The sequence below is a fragment of the Chelon labrosus genome (genome assembly GCF_963514085.1).
Source record: "Chelon labrosus genome assembly, chromosome: 3".
Lineage (NCBI taxonomy): Eukaryota > Metazoa > Chordata > Actinopteri > Mugiliformes > Mugilidae > Chelon > Chelon labrosus.
In genome coordinates, this window is record NC_140339.1 from 22,557,621 (window position 1) to 22,577,088 (window position 19,468).

Below are 19,468 nucleotides of genomic sequence, written 5' to 3' on the forward strand. Positions count from 1 at the left end.
TGGTCACAGTCATGAGTGGTTGAACTCTATTGACATTTGGATTCTAATTAAAACAAAGTCTAAATGTGAGCAGACGAACATGTGTGCACATATGTTAAGAAGAAAGAGGCAAAGCAGCGAGGTAGAATAATGAGTTTCTCCAAGAATCACAGAAAACCAGTTCGAGCAGGCTTTTGTCGTTTAACATGTATGTACTACATCTACATGTGTGTTGGCTGTAAAAACCAGGGGATAGGTTTCACCAGGAAACACAGTTATGAACAAAATAGTGTAATCAAAGTCAGCAGGATGAGCACCAGGAAAGGTAGCAAATGTTGTTGTCAGAAAATTTAAATGCAAAAAGGTCAGTTTCCTAGTAGATCAACAGTCAGGGGATCCAGTCATGAAGGGTTTGTTCAGTAAGGAAGATCCGTTTCATCGTGCTCTGTGGAGAATATGGACTATTCTGCAATGAACTTGCGTATAAATAGCACGGCACTTCTGGCACACCTTGGATGTCACAACGACACACTGAAGCATTTTATGGCATGCAAGATGTTTAAGGACAGAGCTGTGGACAGGATTGGCCGACCCTTCATTAAGATTCCACAGTGCCATTCTGTGTACTGACTAGCCTGTACTGTATGTGCTCTTAGTAACTTCTGCATTCCTGTCAAAAGCTTTATTTCAGAGTCACAACTCTTGTCTAATGATTTATTTGAACACATTCTCCCAACCAATCAGACCCAAGTCTCCCATTTTTTGTAATGTTGTTGCACTGTCTATCTGACGTCTATCATGCAGCTACTCTCCTTTGCCCATTCCCCATCTTATCCTGCTTGTCCAGGAGGTCTCAACTCTGTGGGACCACCACCTGCGTCTAGACTCCAGGGATCCTGTCCCTATCTCCTCCTTTCCACTGCCACTCAGCTGTTTGAGGTCACTTCTAATCAGAGTCTAACCAAAATATTTTTTATTTTAATTGCTCTTGTAACTCCAAAAAACAACATGGCTTTTGGTAAGTGTCACTGAGTGGGATCAATGTTCTAAGAGGTCCTTAGAATACTGAAAAATATCCATCTCAATCTCGGTCCTCGTGTCGACTGCACAGCATTTTATTGTAATCCCAGGCATTTGAAAACACACACTGATATTGACATTGCATCCCTTAACTTTTGTGCACCAAGGAAATTGGGAGCAAAGCCATTGTTGGCAAGCCAATGTCACGAAAGACTTGTTTAATTAGTCACCCTGACAACTGTGTAGTGGGCTTTATTAATTCCTTTGTGTGTGTCTGTGTGTTGAGTCACTTGAGGGATGACACACAGGCACACACACACACATATTGTGAGTTCAGTCCCAGGCATCTGCGTACTCATTGATAACAGTGGTTGTCTGCGTTTTTCTGTTGGTTTAAATTTGTAAATAACTGTGGTCTTGGCTTGGCTATTACCCAGGACCCATGCTATCCTGTTCACTCTAACCAGCTGCACGCAGCTTGCTGTTCTTGTACAGCTCATCCCAGTCAGTCCTCCTCCTCCTCCTCCTCCTCTCTCTCATTCACACCAGGATGGATCTGCCCTCCTTGCACAGCAGAAGTCTACTTCAGCAGTTGGCAAGTTGGGTTCTCATCCAGGAGTGAACGGCCGCTGACACAAACGTACTTTCTCCATCCGACAAGATTTCTTTAATTCCCGCGCATTAACTTGATTGTGGGAAAGCTACATGATGACAGTAACCGGACTGCATCCACGCGTTATTCTCCTGCTCTGCTTCATCTCCACCGCGGCGTGCAATACGTTTGCATTTACCGAGGAGCCCTCTGACAGAGTCGGCAAGGGGGACGGGTATTGTAGTCGGATATTAAGGGCTCAGCGCAATCAGAAGGAGATCAACAGCGAATTTCGGCTCCGCGTTGAGGGAGACCCGGACAGCTATCAGCCAGGCAGCACATACAAAGGTTGGTGTCCGCGAGATACGCGCCGTACGTTGGTTGGCACAAATACTCGCATTGGCAATAAACACTAATCCTCAGCCAGAAAAATGTGGAAACTTGAAATGACTTCCCACAGTGTCTACTTTTAATGCGTTTCAAGCATCTGTACTCTAAAAAGTTAACTAAAATGAGTGAATAAAGAGATGATCCTGCATCACAATAAGGGAATTTACTGTGACATCTCGGCGCTTCAGCGTAATCTGACCCCCCATGAGAAAATTGTAGCAATTTATCCTTCACATTATCAGAATTGTAGAGGTTTTTATGAAGCCAGATCCCTTTGTGAACTATTGTTTGCTTTTGTTGTCATTTCTCCTTGTTAAAATTGATTTCCAGTTCCATTGTTTTTGTCTGAAGTGAAAGTTGCTGGGTGCAGTGAATATGCCATCTGCTCTGTGTGAACCTCAAGACTCATGCCCTTCTGGTCCTCACAGTGTGTTACACTGCAGTTGGATCGTTTTTGAAATTTTAAACAGATCTGTGCAATCAAGATAAAAACGTAATCTGCTGGAGTTGTGATGGACATGACATATATACGGTCAATTAGTAATTTTGAAGCCTAAAAGTGATACACGAAGAAGCTGCTTAGGTTGTCAAGTACACCAAATAAAATGATTCCCCAGAGTAAATGAACGTTGTTTGAGGTCTCACTGCAAAGTCCACAAAAAAATCCATCTTCAGGATCTTGTGGAGCTGCTGCCAGGCTGAGGCTGACAGCCTCTAGACCACAGTTACGAGCTGTGTTAGAATATCTGTCACTTACGGTGTTGCTGCTAAATGTAATACTACTCAGGTAGCTCTTTAACTCACTTTAGTCTTGTGTGCGGCAAGATAATTATAGTTCACCTTTTGACTTTGTCGTTTAACGTTTGCTGTCATTTGCTTCCATCCAGTGACTCTGACTGCAACCAGCCCCTCCTACTTCAGAGGGTTCACCCTTATCGCCCTGAAAGAGGGCACAGAGGGAGACAGGGACGAGGACTACGCTGGAAATTTCCAAGTAAGATAGCGGCTAAAGATATCATGTCAACATTTGTATGTCTTTTCCTTAGTACACAGAGCGCTCTGCTGTACACGATAAATAATTTTAAATTGATCTTCCCTTCCTGTCACGCCGTAGTTAAACCCTTGCATGTTATATTCATCCTTCATATAAGTTATATTGTTTTCATTTCAGAAGTCACAAATAGTCACTGCTATTTGCCTTAACTGTACTGTCATTCTCCCTCTGGAATCAAGCAGAGCGCATGACATGCGTGAGCAGAACAAGATTCTCATTGCACAGCATCCCTGTCTTCACATGTCAAAGTGTGATAATTCTCACCTCACCTTCCCTTGTAGGCTTGGTATGGCATATGAAGAGAGCCTGCTCTTGGCTCGGCTCCACATAGCTGGCTGCTACATGTGTGTGGAGTTTAAGAAGGATACAGTCCTTGCGCTATGTGTAGGAACTGTACAGTGGGAGTAGTTGAAAGGCTAATTAGCATTTTATACAGGCAGGTCCAGCTGGAGTACTGTAGGGAGGAGCGAGAGAACAGAGAGGGGCCAAGAGTGTGAAAGGAAAATAGAGAAGGCAAGGAAAACTGGTGCTGCTAAGCACATGTGATGATGGCCAAATATGTGAGCACTTAGTAATTATCATGCAGTGTTAAGACTTCGGTGGCAGAGAGAAGGTAGAGAGAAGAAGATTGGTTGGTGTGTTAAGTGTACGTGAGTTTAGAGAGCGGAAGGATAATAAACATAATAGAATGATGGATGATACATAATTTTATTTCTAGTGTATGTTTTATACATACAGTTTAATGCTAATATAGCATCATTTAGTGTCTGTAGAACACCAATACATTTGCAATGTGGAACCACACCGTAATCATAACCTCTTAAATCATAATTCTTTACTGGCTCTTACTTGTGGTGATTTTGGGTTTTCAGTGTTCTGTCAGTGTAAGTTCATTTCTCCTAAGTCAAGGCTGCAGTTCCAAGAAAGTACAGCTCATAAGATGGCTTCCTGTTTTTTCAAAGGATTAGTGAGGAATTGGTTTTGACTTTATCAATAGGAAAGTGTTAGAGAAATCCTGCAGTATAGTTAACAAGAGTAAAGAAAACAAAGTCTCTACCTAAGCCAAATCCCCGTCCCTGGTCAGAACTTAAAATCATGTGTTTCCTCGGAGTGCTTTTCTTGGAGCGGACCCTGTAAAAGAAGCAGTAGTGAAATGGGTTTAACGACATGATGTTCTCTTTTTCAGACTCTTGTGAACATGTCAGTTTCGGTTGCTCTCCGCAAAAACCTGTTATTTTACGGAGCCCTTAGTACAATTCACGGGGAGGTTAGCGTGGCACTCCTACTGCTCCTCTGATCACACTTACTACCACAATGAGGCACTCACTGTGAACCTGTGCCTTGAGCACGGCGGCACGTAAAAAGCATTTTACTGTTGTCCTGTGTGCACCTCACATCTCATTAGTCAGCGGTAACAGCAGCAAGGTTTGTTTTATGTTTCATTCGCTTTGAAATTGATTATATGCTATTGTTATTTAATGCCAGCCTTAAGCATGCCTCAGCCATATGGCAGTGTGGTTTGGTGTGACAGGGCGCTAAACATCAAGAGTAAAGAGGGGAAACACAGCATCACTGAATCACATTCAGCCACAGTGCTGAATGACAGATAAAATTAATAGATGTGTGACCATAGCCTTTCAGATGTTGGCATCAAAAGTAAAAAAATAATGAATATGTCATTACTAGGACCTGGCTTTGATTAGACTCCCGCCAGGTTTTTTAGAAGTTGAAGGTTTCTGTCACAGCTGCAGATGATCACCTGTCTCCATGAATGTACCTTGTGACAGAGCAGTATAAATAAACTGCTGTCCAAAGTAGTATCTGTCTGCCATCACCTGCTCAGTTAGTCTTTCATGTTTTACATCTCTTAGTATGTCAAAAAAAGCACACACACATACACACACACAGACACGCCATTCCTCCGTTCTGAAAGAGCCCTGGGTGGACCGGCCTCCAGGCACTGAAAGAAAAGAAAGGGAAAAAGGAGCTGCAACAGAAGACGTCAGGCTTTATTTAACATACAGCTCATTTGAAATCTGCTGGTGTGCCCCATCTCAGCCGTCTCAGGACAGCTCCCGACTTGATGAAAAGCACTTTTATTGAGCTCTCCTGGGAGGTCAGCTGCCACTGTGTGTGTGTGTGTTTTGGCATGAGTGTAAACCAGCAGGGAATTCTGCCGATATCTGATGAGACACTACTTCTCAGCAGGTTGAGATGATAGGGCAAGAGAAAGCGAGTTGTCATGTGGGTGTATGTGGGATGAAGACATCAGGGTGATGTGATTTTAGGGTAAAAAAAAAGAATGTTTTGACACTTCTGTGGAAATTGTACCATTTACAGTCATTTTTTTAAAGGCTCCATGCTATTTTAGATTGGCGCTGATTATCATTGTGTGGGACTAAACCCAGAGACACAACACAAGTTTTCCAGTAGTGTGCGTCATTTGTTTCTGTTTTCCTAACAGCCATTGTCGGTCCGTAGCAGAAGATTTGAAACTAGGTATTAGAAGGAGCAGGTCACAGGTCATTTTGCAGCAGATCGGTTGCTTGTGTTTTGCAGATGCTGTTCAATGCGTTCCCATGAGACTTCACTGGTTTTAACATGTGTTGCAGGCCAACCCAGGATGCCTGTTAGAAACCATGGGAACATAGAGGGGGGTATAATCCGCCAGACCGGTAGGCTGCATACACATGAACTGCATTCACACACAAACCGCTCCCAGGCTCCCCTTCTCACTCAACGTTGCTGACTGACTCTAACTAACACATACACTTTCAAAGGAAACTCATTCATAACGTGGCATGACAAAGGAAATTCTCTGCTGACAGCTTTATGGAGGGAGAAAGTTCCCTGTCTTTACTGCCCTGATGTCACTTCCTATCAAACAGATCCTTGGTCTCTGGGCAGGGAATATTACCTCGCTGGCTGTGCTCCCTCATGCAGCCAACTCGACTAATTTTCTTTCCAGTTAAAATCAATGAGATGCTTAGTATCTCCGGTGTGCAGCCGAGTAGGGAGGACAGCACGCATTTGGACTCTGTAGTTTGACCCAAGCAAAGTCGGGGCTGTCATGACCGATCATCCTGAAATTCACTTTCTGATCGGTCTCAATGTGTTCCCAGAAATTACATTGTGCAATAGGTCTTTCCATGTGTACGATGAGAGTGAAACTATATCAGCAGGTGCAAATGTTAGAGCTAATGTTAATTTTCTTTTCGTAATTTATATTCACTATCAGAATAAGACTATGCGGACACTATCTGTCACTTGTTCCAGCAGTGGAGGTAATTTCACTGCTAGCACACTCGCCCTGACAGAGTTACGCAAGCGCAAACTATCTTCATAACAAACAATAGGTGGCTGGGGGCTCACTCAATGAGGTCACTTTTCAGAGGCAACCGAACACTCCAGACTGAAGCCAGGAAGAGTATACGGCGACATGTTCCTTTGTGGGTTGCCTGTGAATTGTTAAACGTAAACAGCCTTTATGAACAGAGGGAGCTAGGAGTAGTTTAGAATGGGAAGAAAATGAAAACGATTGGGGAAGCACGGGTTGACAATGGTTCGACAAGTCTGTTTTATCTAGATAGATGGGGTGTCACACCGAGATGATTCCCACTGGGAAACGTCCCAATGTATTATCACAGACCAAGGCATTCATTGTAACCCAGCATATTTTAGGTCTGTAAGTAAGTGCACTCTCGCAAAAACTGTGTCCTCTGATTGATTTCCCCACGTTTCCAAGTGAATGACAGCTCAGTTCAAGGTAGACGACAACTTCTGTTCACCAGACAGTCATACAATATATCAAGTGGAAGACCAAGGCGATGTGTCACTCAGTCTCCAGACTGGATTAATCACTTTGCTGTTTGGTGTCAAATCTCTGATGATCTTTATTGAACTGTGCTGCGAAGACCTTTCTCTTTTCAACACAGTGACAATGACATGTCACAAAGGTTTGGACAATAAAAACATCAACTGCACTTTCACTCTGTTTCTGACAGTGTGTTCCCAACCTTTTCCCCTTGCGTGTCTTCTTATGTCTCTATCAAAGAACACATAGAGTGTATCTATGAGTTGGGAGCAGTTCTACCTCTTAACATTGTTTCATTTTAACCAAACTAGAAAAGGTGAACTATCCCATATATCCAAAACTGTACAGCTATGCTTTACGAAGCAGAGTGTTTTTTGTGTTCTTTTCTATCCCATAAATGTTACCAATCAGATTCATTTTGTGGCTTATATGAGGGGACCTGATCCCTAGAATGAGACCCACTCCTTTAGGACACAAAATTACACCCAGTCGCTGACGTTTGAACTGATTCAGGTAATCTATGAAACAATTTTCCAAGTCATGAGGTTTTGTTAAACCCACATATGGTACACATCGAACAGCAGATAACCACCAATGTTTCAAGCCTATCATGGTTCCATTGATGTGTGCTGAAATGTGTAATTAATCTCTGTTTCAACTGCTAATTATTTTTTATAAGCACTTGCGCTGACAGTGAGGGAGGAAGTGATCCATCACCCGAAGAACAAAGTCACATGTTTCAAGTACTTTTTAGGCTTTAAGTCTTGTCTGAGGGCTGTTTTGTGTTGTATCGCTGATCTTTTCATGTGTGTGTTTTACAGATAATTGATGAGGAGGAAACGCAGTATATGACCAACTGCCCCCCAGCGGTGACGGAGAGCACTCCACGCAGGCGAACCAGTATCCAAGTGTTCTGGACTGCCCCCCCTAGTGGCTCCGGCTGTGTTGCTCTCAAGTATGTATACAGCAACGGAGGCTGAGCCTGTCTAGCAGAGGCAAGTCCTCAGCTCAAGATACACAGATACACTACATCTGACTGCTGGAGGATTAACCGATAGGATGTGTATTTTATTTTGAATAAACTTAACTGTTTCACCCTGCATCAATGGCTTCAATGGCTGATACAAATTTCAGACATGTTGTGCAAGTATGTTGTATCTAGGTTGACTCATTCCAGCCATTTTCAAAGCATTCATATTTTTTTTTTTTAAATTGAGCCATCATCATGTCTTCTTGTCATTTTGGCGGTGAATGACTATCTAAATGAATGTACATTTGATAGCGGACACTATTTCGAGTTTGTTAAAGCGCTTGTTGCCGGTGATGCAGAAAACATACCTAGCATTTTACAAACCTGTGAAGGTCTGCATAAATACAGTGGTCCGAAATAGAGAAAGCCAGTCTTTTAGGTCATTCGGTTTTATACGGAGCTTCTCTGGCAGAACAAAAATTGCCATGTAGAAATTCAGCGAGTGATGTGTGTGACTGTCTGTGCTTATTGCGCTTTGTTTGTAACTTCAGTGCAGCTGCAGTAACTGTGTTCTGATACTCAGTAGATACAGTGTTCTGCTGCAGTCGCTGTCGTGTTATATCTGAATTTCAGGTTTCACAATAACGTTTCACAAATAATTTTAATGAAAACATAGCAAATTCAGCCACTAGTTAGTGAGCAGTTCATTGATATTCTGTTGGCAGATGGACATTTTAAAACACTGACTGTGTTTACATGCACCCTGCATCGTGGCTGTGGCGCTAATCTAGGCTTGGATAATATTAGGAAATGGCGTGTGGATGGAATACAGAAAAATCTAGTTATTCATACATATCCCTGTCTTCATGAAAAATACTGGTACTTAAAACTGTGCGATGTTTGAACTGACGGCTGATTTATAGGCTGGCTAACGTTGCCTGGATTTGATGTGTTACCGTGTGAAGGCTCAGCAACCACTGCACAAGAGAAGCCATTGTCAAAACCACAGTAATCCATAGAGTGATGCGATCCAAAATGTCCACTGCACTCCAAAACCAGTGTCCTGTAGCTTGATAAATACAGACTTGAATAGATCAGCATCTGAATTACTTTGTCATTAAAACAGTCAGGTATATTCACATTTTTCATTACTGAAAGACAATATTGTGTTTCTTGGTGCTCCATAAACTAGACACACTGTTACCTCACTTTATTTTTCTTATGTCACTTGGCATAAGAAACCATCAAACCATGCCAATCAGCACAAGATATATGTAGTTTGCCGGTTTCATTCCTAGTACTCCAGATAGCATAACTGATTTGTAAAATCCAGGAGAAGGGCTAATCCAGGCTCCTGAAATATGTTGAAATAGTTCTTGAACATGCACCTGCTCATTTCATATACTAATTTTATTTTTTTTTTGATTCATGCTAATATTTGAGAATGATTATCGGTGGTAATAGGTTTGATTAGGAAAACAGTTTGACATATCAGGATGATTTAAGCATTTAGTTTTCAACTTTTTAACGGCATCTGAAGAGCAGTTCATGGCCCAGTTTTAATCATTATAACTCTTAGGGATTGTGAGCGCTGCAATAACACTTTTTTTTTTTTTTTTTCCCATATACTTCCCCCCAGGCTAAGCGCACTGAAATTCAGAATGTTTTATGAAATTTCCATTAAACTATACATTAGTTATACAGCTGATCGACACCAATCACTTAGGCTGTTGGAAGTCTTCTGGGCTGGCTTCTGGATTCAGAAGGGTAGTCATGTTAGGTTGACGACAGATCATGACAGAAATCCATTTATTAATTCTGTACCGCACTGCAGGGAAATAATGAGCTTACACGAGGTGAAATGACACAGAGGGACAGTAGCTCACCAGCACATCTGATCAATTCACTATTTAACTGTGTGTGTACTCTGTTTCTCTGCTGCACGGTCTACAGCTCTGCACTTCTTATGTACAAAAGGATGATAAAAAGTTTGAATTTCTCAGTTGATGCTACAGTGTGATGAGATTCCTCTTTCAGCGTCTCTGTTGTTTCCGTTTCCCTTGTTCTTTTCTTCTTCATGGCCCGCCCTCTCATTAACCTCTGCGCTTTCCTGTACTCTGTCTGTCATTCTTGTTTTTTTGCCTCTCCTTGCTCTCCTCCTCTCCTTTTATCCATTTCCTCTTTGTTTTCATCTTCACTGCATAGTTTTATTATAGTTTTCTCGCAGCAGGTTGTGTTCTGTGGTACACACAATATCCTCGTGTAGAAGATGGCAGAACTGTATTCAAAGAACAACGATATGAGGGAAGGTTGAAAGTGTGGCAGAGCTCGCAACCCAGAACGAGATTCTTGAAAGTGCAGAGACGTGGCTGTAATACCAGCTCTCAGACGTTGGGGCACAGAGAGAGTGAGAAGCTTACAGTTCAAAAGAGATGCCTGTGAAAATTATGACTAGAGACTGGCAGTGGGTATTAGTCTCTGCTCTTCACCCTACCTGCAAGGCTGCGATGATGATGAGAAGATTTGTGTATGTCTGTGTGCTGCAACAAAAGTTCTAATAGAGTCTTTGTGATAGAAAAAGTACGACTCTTGCAACTAACTGAGAAGTGCGGGGCTTTTTATATGAAAAAAAAAGTGCCCGATAAACTCTTCTTCACCGGCTGTACTGTATCATCAGCCTACGAACAGGGAAACATTGATACAAAAATAGACATATAGTGTACAATCAAACAAATACGCACAGGAGGAGCCAACATGAAAATGTGAAACACTTGCTTATGGATTAGTTCAGAATAGACAATTTCATTGCTACCAAAGCAAGCAAAGGCAGGCAAATGTTTGTTTTTAATTTCACATAATATCCCAGGAGTGCTCTGTCAACGTCTGTCGGTATGCCCGCCTGTAAAATATCATGGTTATTGGAAGAAAAAAAAAAAGACGTGGTTTTGAAATTACAAGTGTGTGTGTGTGTGTGTGTTAGAAAGCTCCTGTGAGTCATACGTTGCCCCAGGAGTCTTGGTCCCTGTGAGTGGTTTGCAACAGTATAATTGACGGGCAATTGCTGTCTTTTAGATGGAAAGACTAGGCTCAGTGGTTTGGTTTTGTCAAAGGTTGGTCCATGATGACAGGGTCAGGCAAGGGTGCTCATTCAACCTCCTGGACTCGGAGCACTGACTTTAAAAGCCTTGCGATCTATTTTCAGCTTTCTTAAATGCTAGAATCAAATCACGCCAAGATTTTCCTCACAGTGTCTCTGTTGCTGGTATCTTGTGAAAAAATATGCTGTAGAACGAAGGTTTACTGGGTGTGGTGAGACTGACCCCTGACTACTAACATTTTGTTTCTGCTCACTCTCAGCAGTTTCAATTTTTCACCTTTCTGCATGTGAATACAGGTTGTTTTTCACAAGCTATTTTCTTCATATAGAAATATGCATGGTTTACACCTTGCTGGTTTTGTTGATCAAGAAACACACAGTACACACTATAATTGTCTTTTCACTTACAATGTTCAGTACCAGCTTGCAGAGAACACTTAGAGAACTGGTTGGTTTATTAGTTGCTGCTAATGACTAACAGTGACGTGGTCATTTCAACAGGTGAATGTGACATCAGCGCTAAAAATAAGAAGCTGCTACGCGACTGCTCTGCTCTCACAAAAGCAAGGGGAGATGAACAGTCAATAAGACATTTGTCTGTGTTTGCCTCTGAACTTAATTAGTATTATGGATATACAGTATATCTGGAAACTGATCTAAGATGGAAATGGCTATCGGGACCCAACCCTAATGAGACACAGTAATTATAAACATTTCCAGCCCGCCGAAATCAGTGATTTATCGAGTTATTTTTAATTATTACCCCCTTCTACACCTATGGCAAAGCCTACAGCTGGAGCCATTATGTTTTTGTGTTTTGTACGTACTGTATGTACATCCCATTGTAGGGAAGGGATTATGCCATGCATTTATTTGGCACAGACACTGTATTCACTTGGACTCAAAGAGGAACATGTTAGAAATTGGTGGTCAGTGGTCGCTAATTCTGACATGAGTCTTGTCACATGTCACGTCTAATGGGATCACGCGATGACATATTATATCCACAAGGTCAAAGGTCAGTTTTCTGTGACATAATAATCGTCTGCAACAAGACTTTAAATTCCACCAGATGCTTCACTATATCATACAAGTCTGGACAAAAATAGACAGTGGAAGCTGTCTATCCTCCTTGTGAGGAGGTCCTTCTTGTTATAAATCTTACCGTCTCTGATCTCATTTTTATCCATTCCACAAAGTTAGATCTAACTAAAACTCCCCACAAAGCAAGTTTTAGCAAAGGGGGACATTTGTATCTATCCTTGCTCTCGCTGGTGGCCTCTGATGAATCCCTCAGGTGGGACACTGCCATCATGGCTAAGATGACCAGTTCAGTGAAGACATTTTCAGCGGCTTAACTAGACATTGTCACAATTTTATTCCTAAACTATAAAAGTGTAGTGTTATGAGTTTTGCTCAGTGTTGGGCACGTTACTTTTAAAAAGTAATTAATTATAGTTATTAGTTACTTCTCCCAAAAATTAACCGAGTTAGTAACTGATTTACTCCACTATAAAAGTAACTAGTTACCAGGGAAAGTAACTATTGTTGTTTAAATACGTCTAAGAATTAGAAAAAAACACCTTTGCAGCTCCTGTGGCTGGCTGACAGCACAACGTAATGCACCACATTTCAGTGTCGGTAACGGTAACGGCGTTGTAACGGAGAAAATAATAATTAATTAGATTACTTGTTATTGAAAAAAATAAAGCCGTTAATAACGCGTTTATTTTAACGCTGTTATTCCCATCACTGGTTTTGCTGTATGATGAATAGACACAGTGATCATTAGGACCTTTTGGATAGAAAGGCAACGACTTTATTATTAATGAAAAATTAATTACATTACTCGCTTATATGAAAATTGTGTACGCCTGTCTTTCAAAGCAGTAAAATGATCAGTTACCCTGTCACTGAGGTTAAATTTGGTAGAAAAAAACTCCCTTTCTTTCCCTCTTCATCATGTTGCCAGATTACCCCAATGGAGAAACACCCAATCTTTAATTTAACATTGTTTTGAATCAGATGTTTAGCATTATATCTAATATCTATATATCTATATCCATATGTAAATATTGAAAACAGCTGGCTTCCATTCTGTTTATCAGGTGCAACTTAAATTAAACCTGACCTCCAGCAGCCCAAGGACAAAAAGCACAAGTGCAGTCAAGACATATTATCACAGCTCAGTCCTCATAGTTAATTGGATCCTTGTTCCACAGAGCCAGAGTAAATCAAATCGAAACCTAAGTTGCCACTGTCTTGTATTTTTCCATTTGTAGGTGGGAAACAATTTATTTGTCATTTCCCGTGCAATATGGAGGGTAGTGTGATGTCTTTTGATGGACTGTCTGAGTGTATCAGTGATCAGGTGAACCACATTCAGCCATCAGAGCCTGTTTATCTTCTACAGTCACAGCAATTAAATGAAAAGTTGCATTTGTGCTGTGGATTCGTGTTCCGCTTGTAGTTGAGCAAATGGAATAATATGTATTAATTTAATCTCCAGCTGTTGAGGGAGCAGATGGAGAAAAATGAAAATGATTTAATCTTTGAAGGTAGCAGGAGCAGATACGACTAAATGAAAATTTATTTTTTCTTTGGCACGTAGCCACAGAAAGAGGCGGATTTTTTGCCTTGCCCTTTTCCTTATTCCCTCGTTCTCGCTCTTCTCTCTGTTCGTGGAGTTCTCTCACACATGCGTGTGCTCATCGACGCACGCTCTCTCACACACACATTCAAAGCAGTGCACTTTTGGGGTGATTGGGATCGGCGGTGGTGTGGATCCAGCAAAGTGAGATAGAATTTAAATTGGATGTTAAATAAGCATTACTTCGCCTGATTGTCTGGCCAGCCCAGGAAAGTGGGCAAGCAGTGAAGCAGTGTGCTCCTCTCTCTGGGGGAGATATGCGAAATTGGGGTGAGATTGAATTAAAGCGTGAACAATTAGAGATGTGCCCGTGGTGTCACTTACTTTGAATCATTTCATCCATGTTATGAGAGGTCATATTGGCCATAAGTCATAGTCTTAGTGTATATATGCGGCAATATACATTCCATAGTAGTGGGCGTGAGACACGATTGTGGTGCGTATGAGGAAAAGAAAGTGTAGCGATGGTGAACTGTAAGTGAAAGTATGATTAAGTGTGAGTGAGAGTACAACGGCACGTGAGATGGAATGACACTGTATGTGGTGGAGATTACAAACATGACTTTAATTAAAATATATTTTGACTGAAATAGAAGGTCTTTGCGGTTAACAGCCTCTTCAAATCAAAGCCTGAGTCTGCTCAGATAATAATATGCTAAAAACAAAGCTAAATGGAGTAGCATTTAACTCAAGGGTAACTTTAAGTACTACAATTTTGTGAACATGAGAGGAAGATCACCATTTTTTAGCTTCTTTTTTTCTTGAAAATGAAACTGTAATATTGTGTTTTGCTTAATTCAAACTGACTTACACTCAAAACTTATTAATCACAGCTGTTAATCACATAAACTGTCACTCGCAGTGATATAATCTTTCTCTGATAAACACAGAGTTTGTCTAAAAAGTGCATTTAAACTGTGTGTGTTAAAACAGGATTCAGTTGTGTGGATGATTCCCAGGAGAACTGATGTTTGCTCAGAGGCAGACGTGCCGCCCTACACTCACATCCATCACGTTCTTCCAGCCACTGTGCAGGAAATGAGTACTGGGCTTAAGTTTTGCCGGGATTACTTCTTGCTTCTCCAGTTTTGTAAAAGAGGGATATTTTGCTTTGTGACGAGCCTGATTATTTCTTCTGTTCACGCACTCATGTTACATATCAAAGAGACTGAGCAAATCCCCAAATCAACTGTGCATCATAATAGTTGTTATTTCTTCAGGATCAGTCCCTGCGCCAAACACTGTAACGTCACATACTAGGCAACGTTGTCATGCTACCTGCACAACTCTCCTGATCTCCAACTACCTCATGTCTATGTTACCTAATATGATAGATATTGTTAAAAATGACTGCAGGCTGACTGCATTAAATGGAGATCTTTGGTGTGCATTTATTCTGGTTTAGTCTTTGGTTCCATTTTGTGAGCATCATGTTAATTTAATTAAACAAAATGCTCACAAAATGGTTAATTAGCATTGTGTTTTGCACATTATGTTAATAATCAATTTTCTGGGATAAGAATACAAAAACATTCTTGCATTGGCTGGTTAATGAAAACGTGTACCGATGCAAACTTAAAGTAATTAACTGATAGCATCCTCATTTACACTGTACTATCTTTAGAAAGGTAGCTTAAATAGGTGTTTAGGGTCCATTTGTTCGACTGTTGAAGTCAAATGAAGTGTGCTGGATGTGTGGGTTTAAAAACAAACACAAAAATCTACTTTCTCTAATCTTCTAGGTTAATGTGCGTTTTCTGCAAGGTTCTGCAATCAGCTCAAAAGAGTGTCTCAAATCTGACGCTCCAGAATAAATAGCATCCAAACTGTCCAGCTGGACAGGGCCCACCTGGATTAAACGTTACCCAAGCACCTCCATCCAGCACGTCACTGTTGGGGTTTATCGCCATGGAAACATTCCTTCAGCCACGGCCGATGTAAAAGGCTTGTGTTTGTGAGGAAGTTAGGTCTCTGGAGGCTTGTTTTCTGTTGTTGTTTTCTCAAGTCTGCTGGTTTCTGAAAAGGTTTGTTTGCGGCTGATTTACATGTCAAGGCCCCTCTCAGACCTATGTTCCCCCACCACCCATTGGAACAAGCCTTTAAGACAGCTCAATCTAAAAAAAATCTCCCCTCCGCCAGGCCTCACATTTAATCACTTCTTATCAACACAGTGCATAGCCCTTTATTCTATGTGCGTTTCTGTGAATCGCTTTAAGGACTTTCTTCAGTGAAAAAATCAAAACAAACTCTTTTACTTGCAGTCCTTCTTTTTCAGTTTCTCCCAATATCATACCTTAATGCTGATGCTGGCTTTCTCTTGATACCTTAATGCTGATGCTGGCTTTTTGTGGTCTTTGTCTGTATAAAAGAGTTTGATCCTGAAGCCTGATTCAGAATATTCTCTTTGGTTTCTCATAGCTGCTTTTAGGAGTACACTGCAAAACAGGAAGGTGGATATGAATAAATCTGCACTTGTTACATTTGCCACAATCCAAGTTCATAATCTTAACACAAAATTTCCACACTTGTCTTGTTTCTTCTCTTACTTTCTGTTTTGTTTTTTGTTTTTATTCCTGGTTTGGTTTCCATGCAATTCACACTCATTTCTGCCCTTTATGTTTTCTCTGCTGCCATCAACAAACTTTGCTCATCACTGCCTCCCTCTCTTCATGTCTCCCTTTGTAGGGCTAGCATTGTGCAGAAGAGGATAATCTTTTTCCAAGATGAAGGCTCACTCACCAAGCGAATGTGTGAGAAAGGTAGGCTTATTTTATTGACTTGGAATAAAGAATTTAGAATGAATTTCCTGTTCACTCGATCTCCCTGCCGGTACTCCATTCCACTCCCCACAGAGAGTCTGTCTCTCTTTCACTCTATTTTTCATTTTTGATTTTGATGCAGGGACATTCCTCTCTGCTGTTATGCTGTGGCATGTGAATGATTGTAAATGAGTGTGACTCCCTGACTGTGCATGACATCGGATGCCACATTGAGCAACAGATCAAAAGGGCCGTGCTGCACATCTCCCCCTTTTCTCAAGCCCATCTTCTCTTCCTCCCCTTGGCTCTCCACTCTCTTAACCACCCATCTCCCGTATGATAAGCACCACTCTCGTCTGCCCCTCATACTAATCACCAATCTCTCTGTATGTCATGGTCCTGCAAACTTTTCTCTCTGGCTTGTTTACATTTTTTACTCCTCTATCCTCATTTATTTACAGAATCGCTGTACGGGGATGCTACAGATAGACCTCTGCTCGAGTGCTGTGCCTGTGGAACAGCAAAATACAGAGTCACCTTCTATGGGAACTGGTCAGAGAAGATTCACCCAAAAGACTATCCTCGTAAGCACAGCTGCTCTGCTCATGTTTTCATATCACCTCAGCTGTGTCGTACATGCATTTATTTGATTTCTGTCAGAAATTAACATGAAAAGACCTAAATTAATAGTGAACTGATCTTGCTACCAAGTGCAACTTGTGTTGTCAAAGCTGTGGTAATTTCTAAGGAAAGGAAACACATCTGAGAGCAACACCTTTGTTCTGGCTGAAATGTTGCTTAATTATGATGAAAATGGTCATTGTGCTTGATTTTCAAGTGATTTTAGGTGAATCCACGTCCACTGTCCTGCTGTTCACTATATGCTCAGAATACTGGCAACGTTTGTCCTTAAATCTTGACTATAACCATATTACCATGACAAGCTAGGATGTGGTTTAATTTTGCCGGGCGCGTGGCTCTCAGCAGGGATGTGGGTGGCACGCTATTGTACAATTGCCGGTTGTGATGTGAATATAACCTTGAGCCACACTATAAGGATGTGAATGGACTTAAGGATTACACCGCCTCTCTTGCCTGAATCAGGCTCTCGCCAGTCAGATCAATATACTGATTAGAGTGGAATAAGATAAACCCTGAGATTGAAAGGAGCCCTAATTCACTGTCTTATGGAGGGAGTACCTGGGTTGTAACTCACTCTCACACACACTGTATAGGCAAACACTCAGACCTTGCAGACAGATCAACTTAAAAGAGGATAGGGCAAGCCGTGTGGCTTCAGTTTCATCCCCAGTGTCGGGATACTACAGATTGATTTCACCTTGCACAAAGTCATTTCCTCTGTAACTAGTTATTATAACACTGCACATATTGTGCAGGAGAAAAATATCCACCAACTACAATAAACAAACACACGAAAGTCTGTCCTTATTGCCTTTGTTCTCTTGCGCTTGCCTTTTTGTGCAAGCAGTACTAACACATTTTTTACTACCTGAGATTCCAAGTTTTGTCACATGCCGTCCTTCTATTTTTAACATGTGTCCTTTAGGTGCATGAGCCACTCTGGTGACACATATTCTCAGACCAAATTTCACTATAAAACAGGCCAAACTGACTTTTTTTTTTTTTTTTTTAAGCTGCTGACATGATAACCTTGACAGTTCTACTTTCTTTCTCCCCTTTGTCCCTGTTGTAAGTCATGCAACAGTGCGTAGCTTCTCAGTCCAAGCAATGGGAGCTCGCTTGGACACAGAAAAGATACTGGCCTGGTTGTCAACATGTATTTTTTATGGGATTAGAGAGAGAAGGAGAGAGAGAGCAAAAAAATTATTTTCCTTTACTAACCCAATAATACCTCATCAAACTTACATTTCCAGTATATTGAAGTCAAGTATACATTAAAACAACAGCTGACATTTATCTTTTGTCTGTGTAGCAAACACCATCTTTCTCCTGGACTAAATATAAACTGGGTTGTGTGCATTTATAACCTGACGCGCCAGATTGTTTATTATGCAGAACCATCTGAGAAGTCATCCTCGGAAATGATTTGGAAAAGGTCAGGAACCAAGAAGTAAAAGGAAAGAATAAAAATCTTGCCAGGTGATTGGATGAACCAACTACTGTGGAATAAATTAAAGGATTATCCCATTTTATCTTATCTTATGTCTATCGCCGTCTGTCACGAGGAACTATAACCAACCAGATCAATAAACTACATTATGTTGTAGCAGGAGAGCACCACGGAGGAATACTAACAGAACGATGTCTGAGCAGCTTTGAAAGCTAGCAATAGCTACATAGTTTTGTAGTTAGCATGTTAGTAGATGTTTTGTTTCCTTCTCTGTAAGGGGAAATTACACATAAAATGCATACACCAAAGTTGTTTTTGAAGTAACTGTATCAGTCATCACACGTCAAACATGCATATATTGTAGCTGCCACCAGTTCTTCACAGGACACTGAAGCAGTTTGACCATAGTACATAGCATGAAGCTCGGCAGGGTGGATTGCAGTATGATCTTGCAAGGATGCAGACACTTTGCAATGTAAGAGCATTCAGAACCACAAAGAAATTTGCCCTCACTTTGCAGCAAGCAAACTTTTACTATTACTATGGTCAAAAATAAGCACCTGCCAATCACTCAGCTAGTGTATCTGATGCCATTGGCTAATACTATGTTAACTAATGAAGAACAAAACAGTTCCCTTGAGTCACAAAATTCTTAACCAGATGCTGTATTTCAATATTATGGGACAGCTGATAAGACCTGCCTCTATTTTTGTCCAGACAAATAACAATTTTCTGTTCAGAACTGAACACCTGGAGTGCAGAAGCATTCAACCTCTGCTAGCAATAAGAAAATGGCACCTTTCATTGTTAAAACGCATTCAGCTTAGGTCAAGAGTTAATACAGACACTGTATTAAATTAAAGTAATTTAGGAAAATTATGGTCACAAATGGAAGAGTTAGACTGTTCCATTTCCAGTTCCAGTTCCGGACAGATTGAATCTAGTTTAATTAGTTTACTTGACTGGTTGGAGGTGTGTAATCACTCTAAGAATAAAAAAGGATATCTTCCAACATGGCTTCATCCGAGTATTTTAATGAAGAAGACTAACA

General features: G+C 41.0%; 1 protein-coding gene across 1 annotated transcript in view; it reads left to right on the plus strand.

The window, feature by feature from the left end:
• Positions 1–1,101: 1,101 nt before the first annotated feature.
• Positions 1,102–19,468, plus strand: part of spon1a (spondin 1a) — a 56,949-nt gene continuing 38,582 nt past the window's right edge. The window contains exons 1-5 of the mRNA XM_084540957.1: positions 1,102–1,939; positions 2,869–2,975; positions 7,671–7,804; positions 16,252–16,325; positions 16,787–16,909. Coding sequence (XP_084397083.1) covers positions 1,705–1,939; positions 2,869–2,975; positions 7,671–7,804; positions 16,252–16,325; positions 16,787–16,909 — 673 coding nt within the window. The 5' untranslated portion in view covers positions 1,102–1,704. The remainder of the gene's footprint in view (positions 1,940–2,868; positions 2,976–7,670; positions 7,805–16,251; positions 16,326–16,786; positions 16,910–19,468) is intronic.